The sequence below is a fragment of the Neovison vison genome, chromosome 6 (assembly GCF_020171115.1).
Source record: "Neovison vison isolate M4711 chromosome 6, ASM_NN_V1, whole genome shotgun sequence".
Lineage (NCBI taxonomy): Eukaryota > Metazoa > Chordata > Mammalia > Carnivora > Mustelidae > Neogale > Neogale vison.
The window spans coordinates 182863767-182879166 of NC_058096.1; the positions used below are offsets into that span (position 1 = coordinate 182863767).

Below are 15400 nucleotides of genomic sequence, written 5' to 3' on the forward strand. Positions count from 1 at the left end.
AAATGAAATGTCAAATATGAGGTGGCAATTGGACAGCCAAAAAATGTCTGGAAGGCAAGCAGAAAATGCCCATTTTGAATCAAAATTTTGGTAGACACATCACCGGTACAGACAGAAGGGTAGAGTTTCCTGAAAAAAAAAAAAAAAAAAAAGTAAAGAAATGATAGATGCTTTTATTTATTGAACACGTCTAAATTAGACAGTGTGTTAAGAAACTGGCATGAGTGCTCTTGTTTCTTAATCACAAATACAGCAGAAATAATTGCTGTTATTATCCTCAATGTACAGATGATGTAAGTGTGAATCAGCAAGAGTCTGCCCAACCAGAGTCTCAGAGGAGGCATTTGTACCTGGGTTTGTCTAATTCCAGAGGACAAAGACCTGAGTTCCACCCAAGTAAAACTTGGAGGAAACCGAGAGATGGTTAGGATGGAGGGTGGGGAGATGTTTACAGGAGTCAAGTATGAGGGTCATTGGAGGATATTTTTGTGGGGTAATCTGTGCATGTTTGAAAGCATAGAGGACAGATGAGAGAGACTTAAGTAGGGACAGGTGAAAGGCAAACACTCAGAAGGAACAACAACTTGTGTGCACTTTTATGATTTTTGCATTTTTTAAAGATTTTATTTCACACAGAGAGCAGGGGAAACGGCAGAGGGAGAGGGAGAAGCAGACTCCCTGCTAAGCAGGGAGCCCAATGCAGGGTTCAATCCTGGGATGATGACCTAAGGGTCATCCATGGAATCATGGGATCATGGGATCAATCCATGGGATCATGACCTAAGCCAAAGGCAGTTGCTTAACCAACTGAGCTACCCACGTGCCCCATGTTTTTCATTTTTCGCAGGACTTGCACATGTGTGATGCTAGAAATCCTTTTCTTAAAAAACCCTGTGAACTTCAAAGGGCGGGTGTTGTCCCCAGTTTTCAGGTGGAAAGCTAAGAGACACAGAGCTATCAAGTGATACTCCTTTAGTCCTGTGGTGTTGATTGTGATAAAGCAAAGGCGAGATTTCTGGTGTTCTTACTCCTCTGTTCTTTTCCTAGGCCACCATGATAGAAAGTTCAGAAATCTGCAACACAGGCACGCACAGAGGGTTTGACTGGGTAGGGAGAATCGCCATGGAAATTCCAGAAAATGCCATGATTAAAAGATGGTCTAACTCAGTTTAAACTTCTATCAAAGACCCACACAATGCCATGAAATACGCTATTATCTAGAGATATTAAAGGTGAAAATGATATTGCTCTAATCTTAGTGCAGCCCCCAAAACAGGAGAACAAAATGAACAAATACAAAAGTATGGGAGCTTCAGGGGTGAAAGGCTGGAGGCAATTTCAGGGATTTCAAGAAAGGATTATGTGCCTGAAGCTGGTTTTGAAGATGAATAAAAGTAATGTATACCCATGAAGAAACGGGAACACACTTTGCATGTCTACACCAGCATTTTGCGCTCAGGGAAATCCAGATAGTCTGTTACTCTTACCGGGTATGTGGCTGACAGTTGGGGGCGCCAGATGCAATGATGGGAGACCGGGGGAAGCTGAACTGTGTGGAAGGGTCTTATAGATTATGTTTATGGGCTGGGCAGTCACCCTTTATGCCAGAATTCCCAAATCCCATTAAAAAACAAAGCGCCTGGGTGGCTCAGTGGGTTAAAGTCTCTGCCTTTGGCTCAAATCACGATCCCAGGGTCCTGGGATTGAGCCTTGCATGGGGTTCTCTACTCAGCAGGGAGCCTGCTTCCTCCTCTCTCTCTCTCTGCCTGCCTCTCTGCCTGCTTGTGATTTTTGTCTGTCAAATAAATAAATAAATAAATAAATAAAATCTTTGAAAAAACAACAACACGAAGCCTTTCCTGAAGATGTTAAGATCTTATTAGGTGCTTCCCTATATGCTAAGTAGGCTTAGAAAATACTGAATACTTGGGGTGCCTGGGTGACTCAGTGGTTAAACATCTGCCTTGAGCTCAGGTCATGATCCTGGAGTGCCAGGTGGAGCCTGGCATTGGGCTCCCCGCTGAGCAGGGAGTCTGATTCTTCCTCTGCCCCTCCCGCTCATGCTCACCCTCTCTCTCAAATAAATAAATAAATCTTAAAAAAAGAAAAATATGGAATACAGAAGTCTGCTCAGAAACTAAGAGTACACCTGTTTTAAAACCTCTTTAAAGGCCAAGTTTAAAATAAGAAACCTATTTGCAATAGACATTTTGGGGACCCAGTGTGACATCCCCTTTGCCCACCTTAATTTATTTGCAGGAGGGTAGACAGTTTCTTGCAAGTTCACAGTGAAAGGTCTGATGAGTTGGGAGGAATTACTGCCCTCAGCGAAAACCCTCCACTGTTGCGGCTGGAAGCCTGTGATTAATGCCCCAGACTCCCATCTTGGAAAATGACAGTTCTGCACAGTATTTGTAAGCTTGTTGGAAGTTTCTGTACAGTCAAGCCCTCTTGGACTCCAGTAGCAGCTTCTTACTGTCCTCACTCCTTCCCTCCTACCTCCTGAGACCATCTCCCACACACGATCACCTGAGGCTCTAAATAAAACTAAAACACTATTGAACTTTGTTGAACAAGCCATTGTTTTTACATAAGGCAACATTCCCCCCTCCCCCAAAGACACACCTGTTGCCACGGTAGAATTTTCCCTTAGGGACTTCAGAGTTGATTAAATGTTTTGAGAACTGGGCTGATATATTAAATAAGAAAGGGAATAGAGTAAGAGGAGACACTGAATTTGGGGGTTGGGATACAGAGCAGAAAATAATGGTCGTGTTTTGGACTTGCTGGTACTGAAGATGATGGAGAGTCAATTAGTGATATCTTAATATTCAGATTTGGGAGATCTTCCAGAGGCTTCTGTGCGTGTCAGGAAAACGGAAGAAAACTCATGGTCATCCATGGTAACACAGTTTGTTGGTTTGTTTTCTTTTTATAGTGGTGCATGCTGTAATGAGGTTTTTCAGCTAATTGAAGCTCTACCACTTGTAGTAGAAGCTGAATCATTGCGTGGGATTCTTTTATTTATAACACCTGGTACCTTGGAGATGAGGATGAAAACTGTAACAGAACTGCGATCTTGATTTTTATTGCCTTTCTGGATGTGTTCATTGAGTTTTTTCTTAGCTTTTGTATAGGAGTGCACAGCTTTCTTTTCCTAAAAGCTATCAAAGACAGTCTTGTCATTTACACTGTTTGGGTGATGATTGAATTTGGTAACCACAAACCACTATGTATTTCAACATTAAACATTAAAGACCTTTAAAGCATGACGCATGGAAGCCTATTACACTGCCTGTATCTGTGTTCCTTTGACAGTTTATTTAACTGTCACTACCAGGTAATATTCTGCATTTTAATTGGGAAGGTAACACTTCACCTCATAGCATCATGTAGAATTGTGTTACACAAGTAGTAAAGTTCACATGCAATTTTCAGCGATATTGATTTTAAAAGTTCCTCATGCTCTAATTGCAAATGATAACAAGGAATTTGGAGGCAGAGCTCTAAATTTTTAAGCTTTAGGACCATTCAGTCAGCTGGTCAAAATTTCCAACATATTGCCACTTCTATGCTTCATTTTAATCCTCTAAGGGAAAAAATGGTTTGTTTTATTTTGCAGTCTTTTATTGTCATCCTTTTTGTATTTATGACCTACCCAATTGAACATATGTGTACCTAATTCAACATATGGCCTTTGCCAGCATTTCCCATCTTCTACACAGAATTCTTTGGTCAGATATATTCAGGATACTCGTAATACCCATCCAAATTATGAGACCTCATCAGTGCCTACTTTATGTTAAGGTCTCTGACTACCGTGTATAAAGAAAACTCATTTAATTTGGCTTTACACAGTGTCCCAAACTGACATTGGTGGGAAATGATAGCCCTTCTTTGGCTAATTTTAAGTCCTGCAGAGGTAGACTTTTATTCTAGCCCTCAGTTATACTCAGTAACATTTCACATATTCTGCTTGCTAGGTGATTACCTAAATTAATCTACATGGAGAAACCAGCACCAGCAATCAGTAGCTAGTGGAATCAGATTCCAAATTGGGCACACGAGTATCAGGAAACCAGAGTCACCCCAGTCCTTTCTTTGTATCCATCACTAATTTCTTATGGTCTTGGCTACCTCTCCACAGCCTAGGGAGATGAGCCTAAAAGGAACATCCTTGAGAAGTCCATGGAAATCCTGCTCAATCCAGAAAACCAACAGACAGGCATCAAGGCAGACTATTTTATATGCTAGGAATGATCCCTGTGCATTTTCCCAAGGAAAGCAGTCCAGTTTATTAGTCTTCTCTTAATGATTCAGGTACTTGTTGTCAAGTCTTTTGTTATCAAAAACTCTTTGCTTCGCCCTAGATCCCAAAGATGCTCTCCTTTATATTTCTCTGAAAGTTCTATAGTTTTCTTTTATATATATATATATATAATATATATATTTTATATATATATAATATATATATTATATATATATAAAATATATATATATTTATTTTAAGTTTCTGATTCATTTTGAGTTCATGTCTATATATGAGTGAGGTTTAGGTCATTTTCTCTTTTCTTTGCTGGAGGGTAGGTCGGGGGCATGGGGTAACTGGGTGATGGGCATTAAGGAGGATACATGATATAATGAGCTCTGGGTCTTATATGATGAATCACTAAACTCCACCTCTGCAACTAATAATACATTGTATGTTAATTGAATTTAAATAAAAATTTAATTAAATTTAAAAATTTAAGTTGAGCGTATTTACATGAGTCTACTTCTAGGCTATTTTGTTCTGTGGATCTATGTATCTAGCCCTTCACCAATACCACACTGACTTGATCATTTTATCTATAAAATAAGCTTTAGTATTAGGTAGAGTGATTATTTCCACTTTAGTCTTCTTAGTAAAGATGGTCTTAGCTATTCTAAAGGTCTGTGCTTTTACATACAAAATATAAAGGTAGAACAAATTTTCTAAATGTGCTAGAATTTTGGTTAGTAGTTGCATTAAACCTACATATCATTCTGCGGAGAGTTCTTACTGTGTTGAGTGTCCCAGTCCACAAACACAGTATGGCTCTCCATTTGCTTACATTTGATTGTTTTCTGTCAGTATCTTGTCACTCTTAGCATATGTTTTATTCTGTATACCTAAATATTTCAAATTTTTTTGAATGATTGTAAGCAGTTCTGCATTTCTAATTTGGGTTTCTACATGTTCAGTGTTAGTGTCTAGAAATCGTGTCTTCTATGTTATTTAACTCACTTACTTATACTGAGAACTTGTGGTTTCATTTTGTTTTGTTTTTGATAGTTTCCTTCTCCTTTTCCATTTAGACATGTCATCTGCAGATAGGGGTAGCTTGTTTCTTCCTCTCCGAACTGTATCCTTTTTATTTTTTGTTCTTTCATTATTGCAGTACAATACATTTTAGTACAATACTAAGACTGTTAGGTAAGAATGGATATCCTTGTCATATTCCTGACATTAGGGAAAAGCCTTCAGTCCTATACCATCAGATATGATGGTAACTGTACTTCTCTTTTTGTTGTTGTTGTTTTAAGATTTTATTTATTTATTTGACAGACAGAGCTCACAAGTAGGCAAAGAGACAGGCAGAGAGAGAGGAGGAAGCAGGTTCCCCCATGAGCACAGAGCCCGATGTGGGGCTCAATCCCAGGACCCTGAGATCATGACCTGAGCCGAAGGCAGATGCTTAACCCACTGAGCCACCCAGGCGCCCCTGTAACTGTACTTCTTTATACATGCTTTTTTTTTTTTAATCATATTGGTTTGCATTTCAAGTCAAGCTAAGTAGAAGTTCCAGAATAATTTCAGAGTTTGCAAGAATTGAAAAGGAGACAAAAGTAGATTTCTGAGAAGTTTCTATCTAGTAATTCATGGATTTAGTTTTTACTTATTTTGACTCATAAGGAGAGTTTGTTCTACTACAGTTCTTGCCAAGCATGGATTCTACACAGCCTTCACTTGAGTTTGGGTGACACATGTAACCTTCAAGTAGGTCATTCAGTTACCTAAAACTTTTTACACACTTAGGTTACCTTTATCTCCATAGTCTTCAGTTTTCCTCCAAAAGGGAGGAAATCTTGCTATGTTTTGAAGTAGATGTTCTTATGCATCAGTGTTTTTCCTTGGTTGATCCCTGTGTCTGAACAGACTCTCCCTCTCCATCCCCCTCCCCCATCTGACTGGCCAACTGCTGCTCTTTCAACACATCTTGTCCATCTCTAGGTTGAGTGTTTGTTCTTCTGTGTACTTACCTCTGCAAAGAGCAGGTTCTCACTGTTGGTATCAAGTCCATTTCTAACAGACAGGGCTCTCCTTGAAAGAACGCTCCAGTGATTTATATTTCAGAACATGCATGCAGCGGGCTGAAGTCTTCAGTGGATAGTTGTTCAATAAGTGACTGCTTCACTTCTCATCCTTGCTGCTAAATGGTTGTTCCAAAGATTCTTTACCTCATGGGCATTTTCATACATTCCACAATGAAATGTTCTAAGATACTTAATCTGGGTTGAACTTGATATATCTTAGTAGGAAGCCACAAAGTTCTATTTTATGTGCCTAGACTTTAGCTAGTGAGCTTCTTAAAAATGCAGATCCCATTCTAACTTACTAGTTTTAAGTGATTTACCAAGTATCTGCCTTCGTAATAGGAATCTAGGTAATAATGGCACAGTTGGTCCTATACAATGCTTGGAGTAACATGAACTAAGAATTCAGGGGGTTGAGTATTAAAAAAAAAAAAAATTCAATCTAGTCACAGCGATTTGCTAGCAAGAAAGCCCTGGAAAACATGTTGAAGCCAGTATAGGTATTTTGCTTTGCTTTCCCACACGTTTGCTCCACAAACTGGCTACAGGTAACCAAAAAATAAAATTCTTTGCCCATGTATAGCATTAGAGACAGTATCAATGCAAGTGTCTAGCTCAATTAGCAGGTCTGTTCTAGGCCCCATTAGGACTTTAAACAAAAGGATTTTTTTTTTACCTCTAGGGGAGAAGAGACATTATTAGTTTCCATAGAACTCTTTTATCCTTTTTTTGCATATTCGAGCTAAAATCAGTGATGAATCACTTCCATGGTGTGAATTTATGTAACAGAATAAAACAAGAATTGGGTAAGAAATCAGCAATGATGACTCATACTTGGTTGCCAAAAATTGTCATTTGATATTATTTTTCCATGTACAGGCTATGTTCTGATATGATACACTTCCCCATTTAGATATTGAAAACATTTGGATGGTCTAGTTTTGCAGTTCCAGCTCAGGCACATATCAGGAACCTTAATATTTTCATTATGTTGCATTTTAGTTACACATTTAAGATAATATAATACCGTGTTACCCTATCGTTTTTGTAGGGAAACTTTTTGTTAAATAAGTGCAGAAACACATTTTTTTTCTTCTTTTATGGGCACATATAGTGAGTTTTGCTAAATAGCTTTATTCCGTGCTTATAACCTAGTAATTTAATGCTGCTTTTCAGTAACATTAAAGTGAAACAAGTAGACCTTCTTATTTCCCTCTGATAGGCTGATTTAAGGTGCTTAGAATATTCATAGCTGTCTACAGTCTGTAGTTTTATCAGTTTGAAGATAATTATTTGGCTTTTTACATTTTCAAGGCAGGGTTGAAATTTTCCTAGTTGTGTTCTAAAGTAGACACGCTGCCTTACCACACAGGCAATTTATATGAACCCTTAAGAGCTATGAAATGAGTGTATTCTTTCACGAATTGACAGTGCAATTGTTCTGATACAGAATGTGACACCACTGAGTATATTAACGGCAGAATTCACAAGTTTTGGGTTCAAAGAAACAGATTTTTTTTCTTCCTCTTTCCCCAAAGGCTTAAGCTTTGTTCAGAATGAACCAACATAATTTTCTCCCTTCTGTAATTTATGCTGGAGAATAAGAATCAGAATTTGTTGTCCTGGACTGTGGCTGGAAGAAATTTAACAATTTGAGAAAATAATCACTGCTGATCAAAATAGCATTTGCTTTGATTGCTTTATTAAAAACATGGGGGAAAAAAGTCTTTGGACATTGTAAAAATGATTTTCATTTTTTCACAGTTATATACGTAAAGGAATAGGAGGATCTAATTTACTGTGATCCTTTGAAGTCTAACAGGGTGGTAATTTTCAGTGATACACATCCTCTATGGAACCCTTCCAGACATGGGACAGATAAAACTTGTAACCAGAATCTGAATGTTTTCGCTTCTTTTTGTGAATAACAACAATATTTATAGGTATAATAAAATTTATTTAGGCTACTTATGATAAAAAAATTTGGGGAGAGAAATTCATGAATGGCTGGCTTTCGTTAAAAGGTCTCTAAGAGGTGATGAATCACTGTGGCAAATGTGGATATCGGTTTATGTATATTTTTGGTTCAAGATATTTCATGTCCTTCTTTGAGTCTTACTGTGTGGTTATTTCTTTCCACTATGCTTTATCCTTTGGGGTAGCCCAGGCCATTTCTGACACTATTCCAGCACCACAGGATTAATGGGTATATAGTTTTATCATATTGCTGAATTACTAAGAAGCCTTAATAATGAAATCAAAATTCTAATTTTCCTTCTCCAAGCAAATGTTCTCCTCTTGAGGTTCCTGAGAAAGGGTTATAAAAATTATCCTGCAAAAGAATGGATTGTCTTTGTGTGAAGATTTGAATTTGTGTTGACCTTTCTGAAATTCCATTTTGTTTTGTTTTCAAATCAGATCTTGAAAATTTTAAAACCAAAATGAGGAGTACGGTGTCTGTGCGTGAAGGCCAGGGAGTCGTCCTGCTCTGTGGCCCGCCGCCACACTCCGGAGGTGAGAAGTGGTCTGTTTGTGTTTTTTATACTTATTGAGTAAGTTTCTTTGCAAGACCTACAGCACATGTACTATTATTGCTCCCTTAAATTACCCTTAGAAAATTGATAACCCAAGTATTGGATTCTGTCAGCTGAGTTAGAATGTAAGAAACTCTACAAAAGAGTCCATCCAGAGAAGTTTATAAACATAATTTATTACAGCAAGAAGTGTTGTAAAGGCAAGTGAGATCAAGTTTGTTTCAATTACCTAATGGTGCTGAACAGTGCTTCTTATGCCATATCATTTGTTACTTAATTTTAGACCATGACTTACATTAGAGTCTTTCTGGAATCTTTGTGGTTTCCTTCTTTCTCTGTCTCTCTCCTTTTCCCTCTCTGTATCTCTCATATACATACTTAAACATGATGATTAATATATGCTATTTGATCTCTTTATGTATGATACACACGTGAAAATGATATGTGCATGTGTATTCACATCATTGTCATCGGGGTGTTGGAATTACAAATTTTATGCTACATTGGTATAAATTGAAATACTGCTTTAAGTTCAGAAGCTTAACAGACTAGCTACCCGAGTGAAAATGAACTTCAGTATGTATGAAAATAATTTAATAAGCACTGCTCCCCAGGAAGAGCCTGGAGTGTGGGTTTGATTTTGCTCTCATGCTTACTCCTGCAAACTTGGTCATTTGCGGGAACAAAGAGGGCATTATTAATATATAAATCACTGTTCTTGGAGAAACAAACTATTCTTTTTTTGAAAGGATGGGAATTACTGAGAGATAAATGTGTTAGAGAGGATTTTTCTGACCAGAGGCAAAACTGAAAAGTCTTCCCCTCACAGTGAAGTTTATTCAAATGAAAATATGATGGATTTATTTGTTTTGTGACATACAGGTCCTTTCTCCCCAGTCAGTTTTAATCACAAAACCCTCAGTCCAATAAAACAAACATATCCCATCTTGGCTATCTGGGCACTTGAGGTATCTGAACCAAGAGAATATTGCAAGTGTGGGGCTTGACTAGCAGACATGATTGCCATGGTATTGGAGGTATAGGTTTATTTCAGGCTCCTCAATCTACTTCAGTAGTGTATATTTTCTGGAATCCTGACTTCCCAAAGAAATTTTAACTTTGTAGGGAAACAGAGTCTCGTGAATGCAGGTTAAATAACTGAACTCAAACTGGTTTGAAGAAAATAGAAAATGGCTCCACATCACTGGGATGATTAGTTGGCCTCTGGTTGAGCTGTATGGTTGTCAGGGAGATGCACCACCCAAAAAGACTTGTGGCCTCACTGAGAGTATGGGGTCAGTGAGCCTCCAGGTCTTAGTTCCCTTCCAGTCTCTTTAACTCTAGAAAGCCAGTTGCACATAGTCTCACCCTGTCTGCAACAGCCCACATCTGGTGACTCATCAGGGTAGGAATACAAGGTCAGCCCTTTCTGCTCAACACTAGAGAGTTCGGGTAGGCAGTCCTTCTAGAGCTTCCCACCAGAATATCCAGGGCATTGTTGTATCATATCACAGTTGGACTTCTTTTGCTTCCTAGTCCTCCTCCTGCTTCTTTCCTTTTATAAGTTTTGACCATTGATAAAAATACTTGATCCCAAACTCTATCTCATTGTCTGCTCCCTGAGAACCCAGTCTGGCATTCTGCTGGAGCCCCAGGTTCAATTAATTTTATGAACAGTTGTCCTTTCCTTGTATCTTTTGGCTCTAATTCCCTCAGTGTTGATCCCATGTAATGTAGAATCCTTTGGTGTCAAAGGTGGCCTTCAATAACTCCAAGCTCTTGTAGTCCCTAATACTAGAGATGATAATGAACCAGGTAACCTGTTGCTTAATGGCTCTTGGTTTTAACTGAATCACCCTCATTTAGGGCATGGTTCCTGCAGTAGGAGATCAGGGTCAACTGTCTACTGATAAGCACTAAGATGAGAAACATATTTTCTACAAGAAAAGAGGGTTTTGCTATGAGAAAAAAAGGAGGCAGTGTATCAGAAAGAATCAACGGTTAGAACTACACATAGTAAGGAAGTATAAAAATAAATTTATTTTTAAAACAAATGTAAAATAACAGCTGGGACATCTTAGTTTATGATGAGCTTTAGAAATGTTGGCCTGATTTATGATCCTGACTGAGTGATCTCTAAGTGTTTTTACACTTAGATAGATTTGCTAATAACAAAGGCAGGACCTCTCCATTGACTAAGCTGTTGGATGAAACGTGTTTCAAAAGATGAGTCTTTTCTAATATCATGCAACTGGAGAACTGTCGGTGACTTCCTGTATTTCTCTTCTAATTTTTTAGAGCACATAGGTTGGGGCGACTGTGGAAGTCAAGTAGGACTGTAGATGAAAACGGAAAGAAACTGCCCCGGATATGACACGTTAGCACTGAAGAAGCCATACCATGCACACGGTTATAAAGAAGTGAACAAAAGCATGCCTTCTTCAGTGCTAGATCGTGCAGGAAAATGGTCAGGGCTCATGCGTCAGATTTAGATGCTGAAAAGAGGATTCTCATTGATTCAAGTTTACCTAATGCTAAGATATTCACAATTTACATCCACTGCCCTGACACATTGGCCTGTGAACTCCTTGAAGACAGAGCCCAATCACTGTTGGCTCTGCACCCGAGTGCCCAAGGGAAAGTGAATGTCCACACATATGAAAATAAATTAATAAGCATTTAACGAGCAGCACAAGGCTGGTTGGTGTAACACGTAGTCAGTGAATATTAGCTGAATAAATGCACACATTCATGAGATGACTAAAGGAATCCTTTTTCTTAGAGTTGGTCACTTATAAAGGCTTTTTGAGAAATCACTAGACACTTTATTTCTAGAGGTCTAAGCATCTAAAAACCAGTATGCCCTGGGTGCGAACCAGACAGGTGCAGGCACTGACAAATGAGAGCGAACTCCAACCACAGCAGCCGATATCAGCCCTGCTTCCCAGCCCTTACTGACTCAGGGAGTTGTAATTCAATGAACGGTGTGAAGCAGGACACAAAACAGCTGAAGCTGTGACACAAGGACTTATCAGTCACGTGGTATGTGGTGCCCATGGCCCACCCTGTGACCCTAGGAGACATGCCCTTGCCTTTCTCTGACTTCACCATTCTGCATTATCTTCATTCACTTCTTCCCATTTCTTCTTGGTCTCTTCTCAGGGACTGGAAGTGTTTAATTATGTTGTTATTTTCTGATTACTGAAGACACCTTCATAGTCTGTTTGTCCACCATATTCCTTACCAGAGCCATACCCTACCAGAGAAGGCACATAATGGCAAACTAATCATAATCATAGTAATAGTAAAAATAATATTCCTAGTTCTAAGAGCCTGTATTTATGGAGTTCTCCTTAGATGCTAAACAGTGTGATGGCTCTTCTTAGAAATCATCTGCTAGAAGATTCTTTTGGTTAAAAGTATGGAGAGGAACTGGTTGAGTGACAATATAAGGGTCAGGAAGCTTCCATTCTGGAGATGCCAAGGGACTCAGCTCTCACCCAGCCAATACCTAAATGCCTTGAGTCCACACTCCTTGCTTATAAATGATGGCTGAAGCAGGAAGCTGGAAAAGAAACTTCAGCCCTGAGCCCCCCAGCTGTTACTCAGTGCTACAGTTTGGGAGTTCACGAAATGTGGCTTGGAGAGAAAGTAGTGTTCTTAAAATCATAGAACTCTGAAGAAATAGAATTAGATCCTCAACGCCTGAGTCCTGGGCCATGGTTCCTTCTATTATGGTACAGCCTAAACCAGCCCCCAGGTGCCGTTCTCTAAATGGTTGTAGTACAAAGAAACAGAGTCCTTAGTGAAAGAGTCACTATCCTAAGCCAAGGGCTTCTGACATTTCAGATCAGATGCAGCAGAGTTAGTGGTTTAGTTTTTTGTTTTTTGTGTGTGTTTTTTTTTCTTTTAAGATTTCATTTATTTATTTGACAGAGAAATCACAAGTAAGCAGAGAGGCAGGCAGTGAGAGAGGGGGAAGCAGACTCCCAGCTGAGCAGAGAGCCCGATGTGGGGTTCGATCCCAGGACCCTGGGACCATGACCTGAGCCGAAGGCAGAGGCTTAACCCTCTGAGCCACCCAGGTGCTCTGTGGTTTAGTTTTAATATCCAAGGCCATTGTTTATGGAAACACAACAGACAACAGAGAAGCAATGCCTAAAGTCCTTGTGAGCAGAAATGCCCCCAGAGTTCAACCAAATGCCCAAGTCAGGTATGTGCTAGTCCAGGGCTTCTGAGAGTTTGATGGCAAATGAATCAGCGGGGGACTTGCTAAAATGCAGATTCTGAATCAGTGGGTCTTGGCTGGAGCCTGAGATTCTGCATTTTCAATAATCTCTCTCAGGAAGCTGATGCTGCTGGCCCATGGACCATACTCTGAATAACAAAATCCTAGCCTCTCTCTTCCATTATGTGGGGTCCCTAATGATTTCCCTGTTCCCTATTTCTGCCCTCACTCTTCCTTTCTCCCTAGCCAGTTTCTTGTCCTAAACATTAGAATATGTTTTTGTAGTTTGAGAACCAAAATATTACGTCTCCACTGAGGACATCACTTTATTTTTCCTCCATTCACGACTAAAGAGTCTTTCTCAAGATGATCTTCACTCAGATTGATGCCCTTGTTTGGTGGCCTTCCTGGTCTTGAACAGATTTATATATACTTAATGTCTCCTAAAACTCTTATCTTTCCTTTTTTTTCTAAGTCCTGGATGTAAGAGGGTTGCCCTTTCAGTGTTGCCCTTGAAATAAAGGGGCTAGAGTCCCAAGCATAGCAGCAATCATGGTTTTATCTCATGACTTCTAACCTCCCAGGTATGACAAGAAAGGCAAATGTAACCTTGAACTTGACATTAGTTTAGATCTAGGAATTCATAAAGAACCTCACCAAAAACAGACTCTTCAGATTTTGAAATTAGATTATATGACATGAATTAGGTGCTGATGGAAACCATTAGTTGCGTGTATTAGTTTCTGCAAAACCCCTTTGAGAACGTCTCAGATTTCTGAGTGAGATGATGCTTTTATCTTTTAAATCACAATAAAAAGAAGATATCAAGGTACAAAGACACAGCAGTTATAGTATGCCATGCATTTTTTTAATCATCAAGAGATACAGTGTGCCCCCAGTTTTATCTTTCCCACACTGCTTTCTGCCGTCTTCTTGTGGAGGGGACACTTCAGGAGTCTCTAAAGAGTCCTGGGCTAGAAAGACATTCCTCCTTCGGTGATGGGGAGGTCATGGAGTTGCGACTCACACCAAACGTGTTCTGTTTGGCTTTGGGTCATGTTTCTTCTGTAGCCAGCAACATGATCTGTAAGAGCTACTTCACAGCTATTTATTGAAGGTCACAAGAGCTGATTTTACCTTTTTTTTTTTTTTAATTTCAAGGTTTAAAAATGTTTTTTTTAATTTTCTTATTAACATATAATATATTATTAGCCCTAGCGGTACCGGTCTGTGAATCACCAGATTTACACACTTCATAGCACTTGCCATAGCACATACCTTCCCCAATGTAAGGCTTTTCTTTTTTTTTACTGACCCATAGTAAAATTGCATTAAAATCTCTTCTCTTGTAAATAAATTGTTTACTTTCTATTGTTCATTTGGGATAAAAATCAGAAATATTCTCCCAGAATGGACTGGGGAATTCTACATGTTCAAAGCCTAAATGAGGGTGCTGAAGTATGGAAACTGCATATATTATTTACACTCCTGTAATTCACTTATGCAGATAATTTATAAGAAAGTGGCAGCAACCTGGGGCTGCTTTGCTTAAGAGCAGTCACCATTTATTTCATGCCAATAAGAAGAAAAAATTGTTTCACGGTAGGTGACAATTAGGAATTTCTCTTAGGAATCCCTACAACTCCTAAGCAACACAGGTCACCATCATTTGAGAGGGGACTTAACGTCCACACTTTCTGTGACATTTTTCTGCCATTTCCTGTCCATTGGCTTCTCTACAGAACAACTCAGTATCTCTCTGAGGCAAGAGGAATTAAAATCCTCTTAGAAAGTTGTTGAAAAACTAGGAATTGACGAGTTAGAAATAAGATCCTGGACATGGATTATCTGTAGCTTTAATTATTAATCTAGTTACCAACAGTGTGACAAGCTGGGAATTAGTATAATTACCATGCAGTTGCTGGTATCACTATAAAATCATTAGAAATTCAAATGCACTGGAGAAATTACCCTATTATAAATAAGGTTAGAAGACTAGTTCATGGATACTTCATGATAAATATTAATTAGACAAGAATTCATAGGCTGATCAAGTTTATTGCATACACACATGTTAAGGAAGAGTTGATTTGTGTTCAAAGATGGCTGATGATATTAATTCCGAGTAAGGAAGAGGCGGTAGGCTCTCGCCATGTTTGGTCTCCGATCCAGCTTCCTGTCTGTGCTGTGTGTATCCTCTTCCTGACATGACAGCCCTGGACACTGCCATCCACTCACAACAACATGGCCTTTGGGCTGTTCAAAGGACCCTGTGAAATGCCAAACAGCAGGTAGTGAAGGC

General features: G+C 39.1%; 1 protein-coding gene across 1 annotated transcript in view; it reads left to right on the forward strand.

The window, feature by feature from the left end:
- CNTN3 (contactin 3) overlaps window positions 1-15400 on the forward strand; it is a 248886-nt gene that overhangs the window by 86597 nt on the left and 146889 nt on the right. The window contains exon 4 of the mRNA XM_044253145.1: window positions 8755-8850. Within this exon, the coding sequence (XP_044109080.1) occupies window positions 8755-8850 (96 nt within the window). The remainder of the gene's footprint in view (window positions 1-8754; window positions 8851-15400) is intronic.